Source organism: Athalia rosae, chromosome 6 (assembly GCF_917208135.1).
Source record: "Athalia rosae chromosome 6, iyAthRosa1.1, whole genome shotgun sequence".
Taxonomy (NCBI): Eukaryota; Metazoa; Arthropoda; class Insecta; order Hymenoptera; family Athaliidae; genus Athalia; species Athalia rosae.
In genome coordinates this window covers 4,864,425-4,881,888 of record NC_064031.1, presented here as the reverse complement: position 1 = coordinate 4,881,888, position 17,464 = coordinate 4,864,425, and the positions used below count along the sequence as shown (strand labels likewise).

Below are 17,464 nucleotides of genomic sequence, written 5' to 3'. Positions count from 1 at the left end.
GTGGCGTGGCGTAGGCCATGTAGGCAAGCCGTCCCGGCTTCATTCACGTCAGATGTGAGGCGACTGCGTCATTTATCTGTTGGCCAGGCCCCGCTAACGATGCATTGCCATGGCTTCTCCGTGGGCCCCCGGTGGACTGCCCGCGATATACTCGCATCGACTCTTGAATAAACTAACTTCCAGGGATCCCGACCGTACCGAGGAATTTACTTTGAATGCGGTTCATCAGGACACACGATCGCGCGCGCATCCCCCCCATCCCCCCACCCCCTCTGATTATCTTATATTCTTTCAATTACCGTGTGCCCGCCCGGTCGCCAAAAAAAAAAAAAAAAACATTTGGGAACGAAAAGGCATTTTTTTTCGCGATTATTTTTCGCACGCCAAAAAAAGGACCGACGCGAGATATCTTGATTTCGGATAGATCGAAACGACGCGATGACACGGGCGACGGCACGTCAGCGTCTCGTGTTTTATTGCGCACGGCGTTTTCACCGAGCGTAAACAAATTTTATCGCGGTGTACTTTTTATAATTGAAAATAGAGTGGATCGCGAATATGCAGCAGGTTGCGGACGAGTTTGTATGAAAAGGTGCGAGCGAAGGTGTACGGGGAGTGCCTCGTGTGCAACCGTCTATCCTTTCGCCGAGGTGTGTAATTCCACGGAGGGCGGCAGGGGTTGCGGTCGCCCTTTCTTCCGCACCTCGTTTTACTACCGCCGTTTCTTCGTCTCCTTCTTATCCACTTTTCTCTTTCTTTCTTTCTTTCTTTCGAGTCAGACGAACCGGGAGGCTTCCGGCGCACGCGATACGCGCATTAACTTCGTTTGCTCCACGCGCTCGGCACTTCACCTATTTTATCCTCGTTCCGAGGATAACCGCAAAACCCGCGTTGCAGCCTCGCTCAATTCGCGCTTCGTTCTCCGTCGAATGGAACAAGCGTTTTGTCGCGCTTTTGAAAATTCGACGAAAAATTCCCGACGGACGTTGAAAAATTTTTCACGATTAGACAAAAAGTCATAAATGTATCGGGGAGAGACGAGGATACTCGGGTCACATATCTCGATGGTTTCCCGTTGATCTTCTCGTTCGCGGTCGTAGAAATTTTTGCGATTGCCGCGAACGTGTCATGAAAGAGTCATGGAGTTGAAATCGGCGAAGTTTTGTCGATTTACCCGCGTTTGATACAGCGATGTTATCGCCGCGCAATGGCAGAGAACCGCTGAAAAAGGATTAAAATAAGCTCATCCATCGGGTTCGCTCCTCCGACTCGAGTCACTTCGCCGATCGTTTCGTTCGCTTCAAAGTCTACTTATTGATCCCGGATTCGTTCGTGTAACGTGTTTACTTCTCACCGCGGAACACCGTTCCTCTCCCCCTCTCTCTCTCTCTCTCTCTCTCTCTCTTCGTCTCTTCCGCCCTTTTTCCTTCTTCCTCTCGCCGTCCTCCTCGAATATAGAGTAGGTGGTGGTCCCTAGCCGTACGCCCCGGGTCTGCACCGTTGTGCAGCTTCTACGCCAGAATTCACTGTGAAAATGTGTAAGCAAGGGAACGGGATCGGAACGGAGCTCCGATCCGAAGCGAGGAAAGGAGAGAAAAGGAGAGGAGAGGAGAGGCGAGGCGAGGCGAGGCTGAGGCAGCAGTCGAAGGGAGTTCGGCATCGTTAATCATCGCTCGCCCTGTCAATCTCCACCGCATTGATACGGAGACGATCCCGCCGCCGTCGCCGCCGGCATCCCGAACCCCGCGCCCACTTCTCGCCCTACCGACCTCCAGACGCGATACTGCGATGGAACCGAAACCTCCGACTACCTCCGTCCTCGACCTATTCAGAATGCTCGGAGAACTGGAAGACCGAATAGGTATAGACAGCTGACGCGAACTATGCAGAGGTATACCTCGCTATACCTCCGCCTACCCACACCCCTTCACTCTTCCGATATCAACCCTCCCGCAACGAGCCGCGCTTCCAACGAAATTCTTCGACGAACGACGGGATCCCGTCCAACTGGGTCAAGCATAGGTACCGTCCGTCTAACGAACGACCTCTGACCTGGAGATACGCTTCAGAACGAGGGAAAACGACTTACGGGGTGCGAGAGTTGCGGAAAATCAGCGGCTAATTTCGAGACTTATCCCTCGGACTTGTCGCTTTCAATAACATCGCCGCAAAACACGTGACAAGTTGTCAAAATATTTTCCAATCCGTCGAAGCGCCACGCGTTTCGCCGGTGATCCTTTCTAAGTAGTCCCGAGGGAATTCGCGGGGACGTTGCCTAGCCGCAACGTGAATTTTTCGGCTCACTTTTCCGTTACCGTTGGAGCGAACGCCGCTACCTGAAGAGCCCGGTGGAGTGGAGGAACGACGGATAATCCTTTATTTGGGTTTCGACTGGTCGAAGCAAATGATTCCCAAGGCTCGCCTGTCACTAAGACGGGACCCCCGCGGTGCCGTCGTCTCTCGTCTCTGTGTTATTGTACCCGCCCATCCGACGCGAGACAATTCGACGATTCTCTACCGCTTTGTAAGCCATATCCACGTACCGTATGCCCGTCGTTGTCCGGACACCGCTTCGGACCACATATCGAAGACGTCGAAGTGACGAAAAATTTCTCCCATCGTCATTCGCGAATGTTTAATGATATTGTTATTACAGGTACGAGCGAATTAAGCGGAGTGACCCGTAAGATTCGAGCTTCTCCGATGGTCCGAGCGAGGTATGATGAAAAAAAAAAAACTACGGAAAGGAAACGTTGACTGTATTCTTATGTCATTAGCTACGACGATTAATGAATTGTTGACTGCTCCACGCGGCGAACGTACATATATATAAGACTCCGCACAGGATGAAAGAGGAGTACCAGCCTTTTGACTTCGCTCAAAGAAACGGCACGAACAATCCAAAAAACAACCAACTCGCTAACTGAGATTGATTACGGATCACGCTTTATACTCTAAAACCCACCGCTGTGGTGGTGTGCGGCTCGCTCGTCGGACGATGCGTCTCATATCTCTCCTGGGCCGAAAATTCGCACCGAAAAATTTCTCACCTCTCAATATCGAGAAACGTCGTCGTCGTCGTCGTCCGTACAACCTTCCGAGAAAATCGGAGCGGATCGGCGAATCGTCGGTTGTCGATATCGTCGCGTTAGTTGGATGGGAATTTTCGAAACCCCGTCTACGACGGCATCACCGCGGGCCAGCGGGTATTAATTTTCCGTCGTTCTCGTCGCACGAACTTCTATGTAGGAAGATGTCTCGCTCAACCGCAGTAGGAGGCAATGGGAGATTGACACGTACCCGCTGCCAAGAGAAAGATACACATGTTCGGTTACTCGGGGATCGCGACAGGAGAGAGAAGAGATACGTCAGCGTTGCCCCACGACTTCAACTGAAAGTCTACGGGTCTGACGCGTTACGCCTCACGTCTCACGCACACCGCGTTCTTTATCAATGCTTCTTCGGTCGTACGTGCGTAGGCGAGTCGTTTTCACGCAACCCGTAAGCGTCAAAACGTCCGGGACTCCGAGGGATTTGAGAAACGAGGAACATCGTCGATTGAACAGCTGAAAACACCTGCGCGATTGAGCGGGTATATACACACGTTATTGCACGCGAGGTTCCTCGATTTGCCATCAAGTTTCGAATTTTTCGTCCACGGATTCAACGACCTTCGCCGGTATGTGAACCAGAAAATTCGTGGTCTGGAACCAGTTAGGGAACAGTCTGCCTCCGAACGATTGCTCAGCACTTTTTGCGCTCCGCCCCGAAACGCCCGTTTCCATACCCACTTACGCCGCTCCTGCTTAAGCGGAAACGCTACTCCCCTCGTACGTATGTCGGAGTTTGAGAAAACCGCTCTTTCAATTTTTGCATTTTTTTTTCTTTTTTTTTTTCTATCCCACTCGATCACATCTTCCAACCGTGACCTTTGTACGGCGACTGTATTTTCAATTTTTGCTGCAGATTTCGTTTCCATCTTTTTTGCGGTTGCTTCGAAATAACGGATATCGGGTCTGCCGATTCTTTACCGTTCAAAGTTCAGAGGTGATTTCTGACCCCGTAAGCTCCGGCGGCCTCGGAATCGCGGTACCATTACGATCGTTAATATGCCGACATGGCGAGGCACGCGATGATGCCTGTGTCTACCCGGCGTTGAGCGTCCGTTCTTCTACCGGATCGGACTTTTGTACTCGATTCGATTTTTTTAAATTTGTTTATTCGCTTTTTGTCTATTTTTATGTATACTATACATATATGCATCGCGTTGTACAGAATGGCTAAAAAAAAGAAGAAGGGAACGATCGCTGCGGTTTCAAACTGCGTAAGGGAAAGTAAAGTAAATAAAATAAAATTGAAAGTATATTTTTCGGGTGACAAATGAATCGTACATCGGCAAATAAATGAACACATATAGTACACGGTACGTATATAGGTAGAATAAACGAAGTACGGGCCTTATGGCGGCTCGAAGAGAGGTACAACGTACATCAGCCGGTATACCGTACACCACAAACAAAATATAAATCAATCGTAGATACAATAATAGCGAACGCGTCGCGCCTGCACAGAGGTATAGCTGGATCTACACCCGCCGCCCGCTCCTGATCCCGATATTCCCAATTTTCCCAAATGGCTCCAAAAGGCCACCCCCGATCGCACGGAATCACCGAATACCGCGCCTCCCTTTGAGGGGCGCATATGTCGCTGACCCCACACCACAGCGACTACCGCTACACCGGGGAAACCCCCCCATCCCCCTTTTTCAAAACCATTTCACGCAATGCTACTGCGGAACCGCCGTCGAAAGTTGATTCATACACGGTGAATAAGAACCGCTCTAATTATGCCCACCATTTTATATGTGTATATAAATCGTGGCTCGAATAAATCAGCCGTTGTAATCGAAGGAATTTTTTCATTCACGAGAGGAAACGTGTCAGCAAATTAAGAGGTATATACGCGTCAATTATTTTTTGCCCCAGCTGACAATGAGAAGACTTCAACGCGTCAACTAACATAGGTATAATAATTCCGGTCTCGGAGAAAGTTTTATGACCATTTTTGCTTTGCCTCAAGAAAATTGTACAAGGGATTTTCCTAGGGGCGGGGGGAGTTATTAAGGTAGGTAACTTACTACCTGGATAAAATGTTTTTGTATGATGTATTTCCATAGCTTATACAACCATCAATAATTTTGTTTTCAACGTATGTACGTATACATGCGACTGCACGTTCGTACCTCCATATTTGTACATGTATTGTACATGTACATACATACAACCAGGTAAGGTAGTATAAAAATTAATATATTATAGGTCGCGCGGTGCGCAGAGAGACAAGCGAACGAAAGTGGAAGAGACAATTTTTAGACGGGTGGTTAGAGGTGGGGGTTAGGTGTGCAGGGGGGGTGAAGGGGGGGTAGGGGAGCACGTGCCCGCGCGTGTCTCTTGGCCGCTTCGTGTTTTACGAGCTTCCCTCATAAAGTATATAACCGAACTTACTTTGCCTGTAATACATCACCACCGCTGCTCCTCGTCATCCAGGTAGTTTTCTCCGTTTTACTTTCCTCGTACTCTCTGCACTCGTTCTACGAGTATACAACGGCGTTGCAGGAGCAATAGAAAAGCACCGAGGTATAGAGCAGCGTTGACGCGTCTCTCTCAAGTTTGCCAACGACGTTATCTACCCCACTATATCTTTGACAGTGACATAAATTTTATCCGAAAACTTCAACCGCGAGGATGAATTTTCAACGGAGTTTCAGGATATCGTTCTCTCGTCGCACACCGCGGCATTACGTTTTCACTATCGTATTAATAAAGCTCTCTCCTCGGATTCGGTCGTCGTCGTTTAGTCGTCGAAAAATTTTCAAAAAAAAAAACCGACATCGACGGACGATCGAGATGAAAAGCAAAAAAAAAAAAGGCCGCGGTATAACGACGTGGAAAATTTCATTCAGTGCAAACTGAACACTGAATCAGTTTTAACGACTAAATGAAGTCAGTAGCTGGAATCATTTATGGTTTGATGCTTTGCCGGAGCGACTGTAACGTAGTGGACCCCAAAAGCATTTTTTTTTTCTTCCTTCCCCCCCTCATCGCATATCCCGGCGCCCTATAGCGTCGCTGCACCCATCGCGTCGCCCTACACCAAAATTATTATTTATTATCGGTCTGGTTCGTCAGACCTGCACGTAGAGGAGGTTACACGGAAATACGGGCATTATGTATGCCTCGTGTGTATATACCGTAATACGTATACGTATACGTATATATATACATAAGTAAGAATATATCTGTGCCGGTGTGTTGCATTTGCGCGTATAAATGGAACTCCTATTGAATATGTTCACGCGTCTCCTCGTGCGTCCACCACCTCCTAGGGCACCGCATCGATGTGGCCGCTGGTCGGCTGGCTGGCTGACTGGCTCGCCTGTCGCTGTGCGCTCCCCGTCATTAATCACTTTTTCGGAACTGTTTTACTATTTATAGTTTTTCACGCGGGAAAACCTCTGCCTTTCCCACTATATATACATATATGTATACCGTTATCGCGCGTTGGCGGCCGGTAATAATTGTTTGAACGATAGCGTTCATTAAAAATAAGAAGAAGAAAAAAAAATAGAAAACTAAAAAAATAGAAAACACGTGAAGAAAAATGAGAGAAAGGAAGGTGCGAGGTGTGTGTGCGCGTGTGTGTCCGTGTAGTCGAATTTCTTCGGGTTTGATATACACGTGTCCGCGACCCAAATGGATTAATACGTCTCACTTAGCAGCGGCGAGAACCGTGCAAGGGAGCTCGAAGCGTTTTTTCGATGGAATCGCGGTAGGGTATACAGATACGTTATAGCGTAGCGTATATAACGATGGAAAAGCAAACAGGCAACGAAAACTTGGATTAATGAAAATCCAGAGGAGTGGTGCCTCGAGTAGGTATATGGGAGAAACGCGCTAACTATGTACGCGTATACCTCGCATATACATACATATATATGTATATAATGTATACCCACCTCTACACCACGCGCTCGCCTACCTAGGAAACTATCTACCGATGGCAAACCCGAAACCGAAACCCCGAGTCTCTATACCGGTCCGTGATTAATCGACCCCGCGAACTCGGTGGGTGCTCCGGAGAAGACGTCACTTGCAAGACTGCCCTTGCCCGGGGGTATATATATAGCTACCCCCGGCTGCATCACGCACGACGCCTTAGACGTAATTTCACTTCGTTCCCACTGTACCGCTCGTTGGATTTTGTTAACAGCGTACTAGTGAGGAAAAAAAAAAAAAAAAAGAAACGGAAATAAAATGGGGAAAAGGGATGAAGGAATCGCGTTTTTAAACCACCCTCGAGGGGTCGGCCATTAGTCAGCGATACATGAGCCGAAAAAAAAAAGTGCGGAATCCGTATCAAGATTTTGCCGGAGATATTTCCCGGAGATCGGGAAATCGGTCCCCGAAATCTGAACGTCCGCCGGTTGCCGCTGCGAGAGGATCACCGACGGTTCGTTCTCCTATAGGCGGAAAGGCCGCCGTATAATAAGGTCCCGGGTATCTGGCGAGGGGTACACACATGGCGCATTGTGTCAAAAGCCGAGGGGGGATTCCAATATGGGTTTTTGGAGAATGGCGTTAATAGTGGGAGGGGATACGCGCCGCTAGGGGGGTGTACACACGGCATCGAACGGTATCGAGTGAATATATATATCGGGGGTGGGTCTCCCGTGTTCCCGGTCGCCCTCGGCTCCCTCGTCGAGGGACAGCTGATGCGAGGAAAAGGGAGAGAGCGAGACGGGTAGATTTTTGACCCCCGGGGGGAGGCGAGCGGGGACAGAAATCCGTCGCCCCCACCACCCCTCGCCGCTCTCCCATGGTCCGTCTCTACTCTTGTACGTTGTGCGGTAATAAACCGGTGAAAGTTTTTCGGGGGTGGGGGCACATTGGCACGCGCGAACCCCCGGGTGGTGCCCAGTAGAGACGGACCCCGAGCCTCCGTAGAGCCCGAAATCGTCGTCACGGGGTCGAACTACGGGGCACAAATCATTTTCGTTCATTGTACGAAAGGTCGCCCAGCTTACTCTCCGAAGCGCGTACGTTTCCTCGCGCTCGAACACTGCGCTACGGACGTTCGTCGTCTGAACAGTTTTTACGAATTTTCGCTCCACGGAATTCGACGCGTCATGTTTGGCAAAAAGTGAAATTGAATTTTCGAAAAAGTGGGTCCACGCGTCAGAAACGAGATACTCATTTGTGCGGTGAGAGTGTGCAGTGTTCCCGTGTGGATTGTGCGCCGTTACGACGATTGAATTGCGAAGGTCATGGCGAGTTCGGCGTACTTTTCGAACAACGAACCCGGATATTGGCCGTACCAACCGACACTCGCCGAGGCGGTGTCGAGCATCCAAAATCCTTTCTCGAGTGCCGATTTTCAGTTTCATCCCCAAGGACCCGCGGTCTACCCTACCAAGTCTTCGTCGAATTCGGATCCAAATTCCGCGCAATCGTCCAGTCTCCTCGAGACGCTATTGCGACACGGTAAGAACGCCCTCGTCGACGGTTACGCGGCCGCGACGCCTTCGAACTATGGGAAAATCGTGACGTCACCCGTCGTCACGTCTCAGACTCCCCCCTACACACCGTCGACGAACGAGAGGACTTCGCCGATGAGCGGAAACCCCCTTCTGAACGACGTTGTTCCGGTACAGGAAAGATATCGTCACTCCCGAGGAACACCCCTGCAATCGGATGTCGCGAACGTCGGATACCCGCAAAATTATCATCCCTATCGAGCGCAGGCGCAAAACGATAGCTGCACCACCACCGCCACAACCACCATGATCGAGTCCGCGTCTCCTCAGGGTTTTGAAAATATCCAACAAAGTTCGGCCTACCAGAATTACGCGAGCAATAACAACAACGTGGGAAAAGCGAGTCCTACCGACACCAGCGACTACGGAGAGGATCAGACGCAACGTCAAGTCGATTATCCTTGGATGAAATCTGGCTACGGGAATGGTTTGTTTCGAGTTTAGATGAATTTTGTAAATTTTTCCAATAAATCGTTCGGACGTGTGAATTTTTTTCATGACTCCCGTTCCCATGTCGTTACAGCATTGCGAAAATTATTGAATAAGTGACTTTACTTGTTGCAGCGGACGTGAGCGGTTCGGGTCACAAGCGTACGCGTCAGACGTACACGCGTTTCCAAACCCTGGAACTGGAGAAGGAGTTTCACTTCAACCGTTACCTAACGCGACGTCGTCGAATCGAGATAGCTCACGCTCTGTGTCTGACGGAACGGCAAATTAAAATTTGGTTCCAGAACAGACGCATGAAGGCCAAAAAAGACGGAAAGGTTGGCTACAGCCCCCTCGAAAACGGGGCCACCGAAGACCTACCTTCGGTACAAGGTCAAGGGGCTGACGCCCTCCTAATGACCAGTACCACGACGACAACTATGATGCTCCATCGCTCGCAGGATTTGAATAATTCCTCACCCAATTCCGCTAACCAACAACAACAACAGCAGAATTTGATCCACCAACAAAGTCCGGTGACCGGCGCTATACCTCTCCAACAACAACAACAACAGCAGCAGCAGCAGCAGCAACAGCAAAATTTGCACGCCGCTTACTTGAGCTATCATCATCAGCATCAGCACCACAGTCAACACGATCGACACCAGGGCTCGTACGGAAATCAGCAAACTATTCAGCAACAACAACATTCGCGGCAGGACTTTGCCGCGGGGCAACAACGGCAGATCTACGGGCAGCCGAACGGACTGGATCTTCACGCTGCAACGTGAACGGGAAAAAGAAGGCCGCCCGGCCGGCTAAGATCGGGCAGCTGACCCTGCAACGCCCGATGATTTATGGCTAAGCGAGCTAAACAGCCGAGTATCCAGCTACGGGGGCCGGTCAGGTAAAGACGGGCCAAAAGTTTTCTGCCTTACTTCGTTCGCCCGCGCGGCACGTTGTACCAGCTCCTTTGAATCCTTCGGGGATCTTCGAGATCCTCGCGCCCGGTAGTCACCACGACTTTGTTGCTCCGTGCGCGATTTCCTTCACGGGCAAATTTTCCGGACAACCTCGACGGTATGGCCGTTTAAACTTTTACGCTACCTTTGCCGTTTTCGTGAAAATATTTTGACGCAGACTCCGAAGGTAAAAATTTATACTCTCGCGATGATATCGCATTTTTTCATTTTTCTCAAATACACTTTCCTTCTTACTTTTTCATTAACACTGGAGAGCTCCAACCCGTTTTTGCAAGGATAACAGCGAATTAGCTCTTGTTTAATTTTCGTTTTTAGTCCGATAAAAAAAAGATCTTTGTACTTTCGTGGAATTTTTTGTTTTGAGGGAAAGACTGTGTCGGAAATACTCGTCATCCATTTTTTTGCGGGGGTGTAGGGTCGAAAGATCGCCAATGCTGTATTGAATTGAGATTGAGCGTAAAATCGGAATCGGGTTATTATATTCGTACGATGACGTCGGTTGCGTAGCTCCGGGTCGTAAAGTCGAAAGATCGGCCCGATGGCAAGCGTAGGTCTAAGGGAGCCATTCGGTGTAGCTAAGGGGTAGGGGTTGTAACGCAGCTGCGCGCAGCGTTGAAAAATAAGATGGCCGAACGCATCGGCTGCAAGTGATACTGCACGGTTGTAATATTGGCATTTTTCATAGGTACGAAGTTCGTTTTTTTAGCGATTCTTTTTCACTTGGAAATCATAAGGTGTTGTTTGTGTTTTGTGAACCCGTTCGGGGACACCGGTGTTCTAGGAAGCCCTCGAGTCTGCGCGAAAAACTTTTGAAAATTACATCCGCCACAGATTTGGCGGTTGCAGACGTTCGACGATCGCTAGCGCGTTTTTGAATGTTTTCTCAGGTAACTCCGTTGAAAAATGGCTACCGAAAATTTTCTATCATCGCGGCAACGACGGTTTATATTTAGTACAATTTATTCCGTGCTTTGTGCTTCGATATTTTCGAGATTTCAGTCGGTCCGAAGTATCGGCGTAAAGTAAAGTTTCAAAAGCGTGTCAAATACCTGCGACGAAGCTAACGCGAAAAGTGAAAGTTATCCTACGAACTTACGACAGCGAATATCTACCTGTGAAAATATGTATAGAAGCTAGAACTGTACAACTTGTTGGACTTGCTGGTACAAAGGCTAGTCGATATCGTCAAATTGTTCCTGTGAAACGTTACCGAACCTGTCACTCGCGCCGTCTGATTCTCACCCCTCTGCCCACGTGAATAATATCTTCCCAATTACAAGTTTATACTTTTGTACGATCATCGAAGCATTCGATTTTTTTCCCCCGAAGATGCAACAACGATACAGAATTTCGATTCGAACATCTGGAACGCCATTTGCATTTCCGTTCAGATATCCTTGCGTATAGTTTCGTCGAAAATTAATTTGAAAAAATCAATAAACTTGGCTGTAAACTTTCGAATTTGCATCGGATCGTACGACGTTTATCGTGTCAAGGCGTAACAGCGGAGCAGTCGAAATTTTTGTGTCAAAAGCATCGCGCGTGTTATCTCGGCGTGTCCTAAAAATTTCTTTCTAGTTTTCGTAACAAAGTTCTGGCGTCGTCTGTATTATAAGATTACCGGAGAGCAGCTGCAGCGCTCGGTGATTTCAACGCATTTGGAATAAATTATAGTTCGTGATGAATGATACCAACTTTTTAGTTACTTTCACCGAATAAGATAAACCGAAGGATTTTCTACACTTACTCTATCATCGAGTAGCTACAGTTCATTCCAACGACGTTTTATACGTTAAATTATACCTGAGAGTTTCTATGAAACATGCTCATATTCGAACTGCTTTCGGGCGGCCTTTCCTGTTCAAGCTCAAAGAAAAAATAATAATAATAATAACAATAATAATGTAACGTTCCTATTAACATTTAAGCCATAGTGTAAATAATAGTTAGAGTTTATTTATATTTATATATACATATAACATTAAAATTAAACTACAATTTTAAGCTACGTAACATTAAGCTCTTATACATTATTATTCCGTGAAGTGCCAACAGAAACTCTGCGCAGTTACTGAGATGAGAAGAAAAAAAAACCAAAAAAACCAAAATTGAGAAAATATCAAACAATATCCGGTGCTCAGAGATCTCTTCGCCTCTGTTCGTCGATTCGGTGGAAAAAACATTGTGAAAAAACTAATTTCAGGAAACGAAAAGAGAAGGTAATAGGTATAGAATGTTGAAAAAAAAAAAAACTGCGCACCTCAATAAAGGTATTATCATACTAGTCGAATCGCATATTATACATAATATACGTGCGTGGATAGCGTAAATTATTGACGAAAGAAGTATTATATTTTGTATTGAAAATTACCGTATGAAAAATAAATTATTTGAAAATTAATACAGCCGAACACGCCCAATATCAAAAAAAAAAAAAAAAAACTTGAAGAAACCGAGCGTGCCGATGCGCAATTAGAATCCCAATGACATATAGCGTGCGTCGTACAATCTACATGTGTGGCGTCGAACGCGCAAGATCCCCAAAGACGTTTCCTTTTTGCCTTGAATTCCATCTATCGTGTAACGAATACTTTATTCTCGCAGGAAATGAAATACGATCTTAAAACCGTGAAATAAAGGTTGAGCACGCGTATAGTCTCGCCGCTCGAAGACCGCCCCGCGTGCACTCCGTGACGTCATACCCTCTGCACGTGCTGTTCGAAGCCGGCCTCCGCAACTCGCCACTCGTTCGTTTTTCCTCAAACTGACTTCAAGATCCTCTCATTCGTTACATCGGTCGATATTAAAAAAAAATTACCGAAACGAATCTCGACACTCGAGTCAAATAATTGGATCTTTTTTCTTCCTGTGATCTCGGTCGCGGAAATCTCCACCGTCGAAGCAAGATCTGTCAAATTTTTTTTGTTTGAGAAACAATTGCGAAAAAAAAAATGATTGAAAAAAAAAAAAAAAAAAAGGAAATCGGAAAAATGGTTGCCAAAGTAGGTGCGAGTCGGTTTTAAGTAGAATCTAAGCTATAATAGGTTGGGCTGCAGCGGGAGCGCCGGCGGGACGGACCGAGTCGTCGGACTTAGCAGGGGTTGGAACGTTGGCCGAAGGGGGCGAGGGTCGATATTGTGCTTGACAGATAGTTTCCCATGGCTCCAGCAATCCATCATGGCGGCTGAGGAGATGTATTGGTTTTCCTGTTACATATACGTCGCTCTCAACTGTGTATAGGCTCGAATTGAATATTTTTTACATTCGATTACGTTCGATAGCCACACGCGGCTGAGAATTATCACCGAAACGCGTTTCACGAAACGAACGTTCCGAAGCGAAGTATTTTTAATCCTCACTCGCGGAGAAGAGAAAAAAATTTCATAAATCAGGGAAATAATCAAACAAAGGATGGAAGAAAAGGTTTGAATCAATAATCGTGAAACTGTACGTACGCAACGCGTCGTCGGTTAAATTTGTTGAAAATTAATCGAGGATCCATTTGCGATTGCTCAGGGAAAAGTCGAACGTATATACATATGGTACATATTTCTAAATTCACCCGATGTCCAGATCCAGCGACCGTCCACATGTCTGTGAACGTGTGTAGTACCTAGAGGCCAAGCATACCGGACTGACTCACAATCGGTGAAAAGACGTTCGAAAAGTAGCACACAGCAGGTAAGTAGGTACCACTTAAATTAAACTAACATTTATCATCGGTAATACCTATATGTACGAGGACGTGTGTTGCCCGTCACTATCGAACAAGTAACGTTTATTCACTCCTCCGGGTTATTTGTTACATAATGAATTATCCAGCTAATTGAAAACTGTAATATATATATACCGTTTAGAAACGAATATATGTATATGTATATAGTAAGGCAGGACGTGCCGACCCACCCTTGTATAAAAATAAATAATTAGCTGCGAAGTTGGTGGGATAACAAAAAAAAAAAACAAAACATAAATGCATATTGTATCGCGTTGAATCCAATAAATTAAATCTTTGTTATTCGAAGATGAATTATATTACAATATTTAGCGGTATACGTTATAATGGGAGGTATCCGTTGTACGAGTATCTCTATACATATGCTAACAAACGATCTACTACGGGCCAAATCTATTAGCGGACACTTTAGTTCAAACATCGTTGTAATTTTTCAAGAGCTGTCGTCACGGGGTCAAACGTAAAAACACAACCCCTCCCGCTCGCAGCCAGTTTTCCCTCCGATACTATATAGCTGCTTTTGACCCTCTCGTTTATATATATACGAACGTGCCCGGGGCGCCGCTCTCTAACGTTGCATAGGTAGAAGCGTAGAGTGGAAGTTTGGTGTGGATGATAACCGTTCGCTCCTAAATATCAAAACAAAAAGCTTCACGTGTACGACAGTTGCCTGTCGATTTTTTTTTTATTTTTCATTTTTACTCCGACGCATCTTTCAAATTTTACTCAACGCGGACGAAGATATGACGTAAAAACCTCAATGCAGCGCGGACGCCGCTACTGGATTTTAACACCGCAAAGGTATATCCCATTTCATAACACGAGTTACCAACAATTCGACGTCTGGATGCCAACAACTAAATCTAAACATCTCTCTCACGTATCTATAGCGAATGTATAAAACGGGCGTATAGGTAGGTACGTAGTATAATTTACGACATACCAGCTGTTTTCAGTAGTTTAATTTAGTATCTAGAACGCCGGGGCATCAGCCACTGCCGGGCGTCATCGTCGTACGAGAAAAAGAAGCCACATCTTTTAACGGACAAAGATCGACTCACGAAGAATTTATTAACGCGCCAATAATTGACAGGTGGCCCGATCCAGCGCCACCGGACCATCGTCTCAATTACCCTTTAAACTGCAAATTTCAGATACGAACGAAGGTGAAAAATTTTCTCGTCTTTTCCGGCGAGGGGATGAACAACTTCTTCCGTTCCTCTTTTCTTTCTAATTCTTCGCGTCGCAATTCGAAAATCATTTCGGAGACGAATCGCGAGTAGGTACTACGAGACACGGAGTCATCGTGGGTGGTACGTAACGCCGTGCGCTTTTCGAGCGCGTATCGCAGCGAATACTTGTACGATACAATACCTGGTCGGATCTACACGTGTACTCGGTCGACGGTGTACGACGTCTCCGCTTACCGCGTGATTCATGGGGACACGAGGACTGACCGCGATGCATTTTTTACACCTGCAACGGCTTTATTAGAAATTCTAATGAACGATGGAGGAGCGAGCTCGTATTGTGTGTACGTGTGCGGCTTCGTATATCTTCGCGGAGGTTTGCCGCGAGATACGCTGAGCATCTTTAAGCAGTCGCGATCGCTGTACTGTTGCTGCTGTTGCCGCTTGTCGCAACCGATCGGCGCGACGACGAACCGCAACGGGAAACGAATTCGAACGTGTACACAGTTTCTTGTTCTCCGTTCGGCGGCTTACAAACCGGAGCGCTCCCCAAATATATCGGCGGACTCTCAAAAGTCCGAGTCAAAGTCAAAGTGACTTGATGACTTCGTCCAGGTTATAAGACGCACGCCGTTACACGATATAAAGGGAGGGTGGGGGGAGGGGAGGTCCGTTTCGAACGCGGTAGCCGCTGCTCTGCACGGCCAACGACTCGCGGGATCCGCTTCTCGTTCTTTTCTCTCGTTTCGTGTGGATTCCGGCGTGGGGTATACGCACGCTCGTATTTATACATCCATTCAGGTGCTCGCTGGGGTAAGACGGTAAAAACTTATCGACTTAAATAGGCCATTTATCGTATACGAACGGAAAACCGAAGACTCCGGGGTTTTGTTGCCAAGACAAGAGATCCACCGGTACAAAAATCTTATTTTTAGATACACGTGACTTCTTGTACACCGCAACCACCCCAATCTCATGGACGGATATAGGCATCGAAACGTAGGCCGTAATTAAATCTTTAACTATATCTCGTCACTTGGAGAATCGATCTTTCTTTTTTAGAATCTTAGATATTTTTTTGGTTTTTATACCTGTGGCAATTCTCGTCATAAGCTGCGATTACGGGGGTTGCAAAAATTCGATGACTTCTGACTTGGATCAAATCGAAATCTGATTGGTACGGAGGATACGTGGAATCGATTTCTTTCAATTTGGGCAGCCGATCGAACGAATACACGAATTTCCGTCTCATCGACGGAAGACGTCATAAATTAAACCGCGCGACGGTTTCGAGACTCAAAATCATTGAACATGCTCGCCTCCCGTGCTCCGAGAACGTCAGCCTCTCTATCTATACAGCCGTCCCGTAATAACACCTGTTGCACTTAACGCTTATTCAAAGGTCACCGTATAATAGTGGACTGCTGCTGAATTTACCCCTGCAATTAACTAATTGCCCCGGCCAAAATCAAACTGACCAACTATCGGTACTATACAGTCGTCCAATTATTACTGTCGATATAATTTCTGCAATCGGTCAATCCCGTACTTATGAATTCGTCAGAAATATAACCAAGCACGATTTTTTTTTCTTTCTCGCCATCAAAATCGATCCACCCCCGTTGCTCCCGCGAAGATTGAACGCGTAATCGTTGTCCTCAAATTATAGAAAAGCGAAATTTTGCTCATGACGGATGAAAAGTGCAACAGCAACAACGGTCATCTCGTGTGATCTCCGCGGAGCAGCTTCCGAATGCGTCGGGCACACTTGTCGCGTCGCAGTCTGGAATGGAAATGCGTTATTACGTTATTCTTGTTGGACGGTTTTCTGGGGTGGTAGGGGCACGAAGGATAGCGTCATAGGAGCGTTTATGACCGCGAGAGGCGAACTAGCGTCGGCGTCGGCGTCGTGTGAGTCGATTGGTGGGGATATGGCCGTGGTATAAGCGAACGCCGGGTATCGGTTCAAAGTCGAAAGGAAGGGGGTCTGGGGGCGGGTGTGCTTCTTCAATTCACCAGGAACGGCCACGCTCGCCACATCTGGTGAGCAAATGCCGCACTACCTTCAAAGGGCGCGGACCGGGAAGGGTGTAGGGGTGAGACGCTCTAGAAAAAAAAAAAAAATGCAAACTCCGCAAGGGCCTCGAGCAAACGTTGCCCGAGATTCCGTTCGGTAAACCGATCGATCGATTCCGTTGGCCACAGATCGTTGAAAAACAAGGGGTGGTTTTTTTTGTTTCAATCTCATTTTTCTTCCCCCCACCCGAGTCGAACGATTAACCCGATCCACCCACAAAAAATTTTTTTCCACCCAAATCGAGGGATACGCACTTCCCGTTTTGTTTCACATGTGAGAAAAAAATCACGCCACACGAGAGTTATGCGAGAGCGAGGATCAGCCGGAGAGAGACTACAGCCCTACCGAGGCCTGGTTGTGCTCAAAGAGCCCCGCCTCCTCGCAGCGACTTTCCCCCCCTTGACCAACTGGCTACTACGTCACACGTGGGCTTCTGCGGTGCGGACCGCCAAGACC

At 47.2% G+C, this 17,464-nt stretch overlaps 1 protein-coding gene across 1 annotated transcript; it reads left to right on the top strand.

Moving 5' to 3' along the window:
• Positions 1-4,441: 4,441 nt before the first annotated feature.
• On the top strand, positions 4,442-12,264 carry LOC105687860 (homeobox protein Hox-A5-like). Its single transcript, XM_012403771.2, has 2 exons — positions 4,442-9,020; positions 9,158-12,264. Exons 1-2 carry the CDS (start codon positions 8,324-8,326, stop codon positions 9,811-9,813), a joined length of 1,353 nt encoding a protein of 450 aa, XP_012259194.2. The 5' UTR covers positions 4,442-8,323; the 3' UTR covers positions 9,814-12,264.
• Positions 12,265-17,464: the final 5,200 nt, after the last annotated feature.

Coding starts and splice junctions, on each gene's coding strand:
- LOC105687860 (XM_012403771.2), top strand. CDS start 8,324: ATGGCGAGTTCGGCGTACTTTTCGAACAACGAACCCGGATATTGGCCG. Junction 9,021..9,157: donor GAAATCTGGCTACGGGAATG/GTTTGTTTCGAG, acceptor TACTTGTTGCAG/CGGACGTGAGCGGTTCGGGT.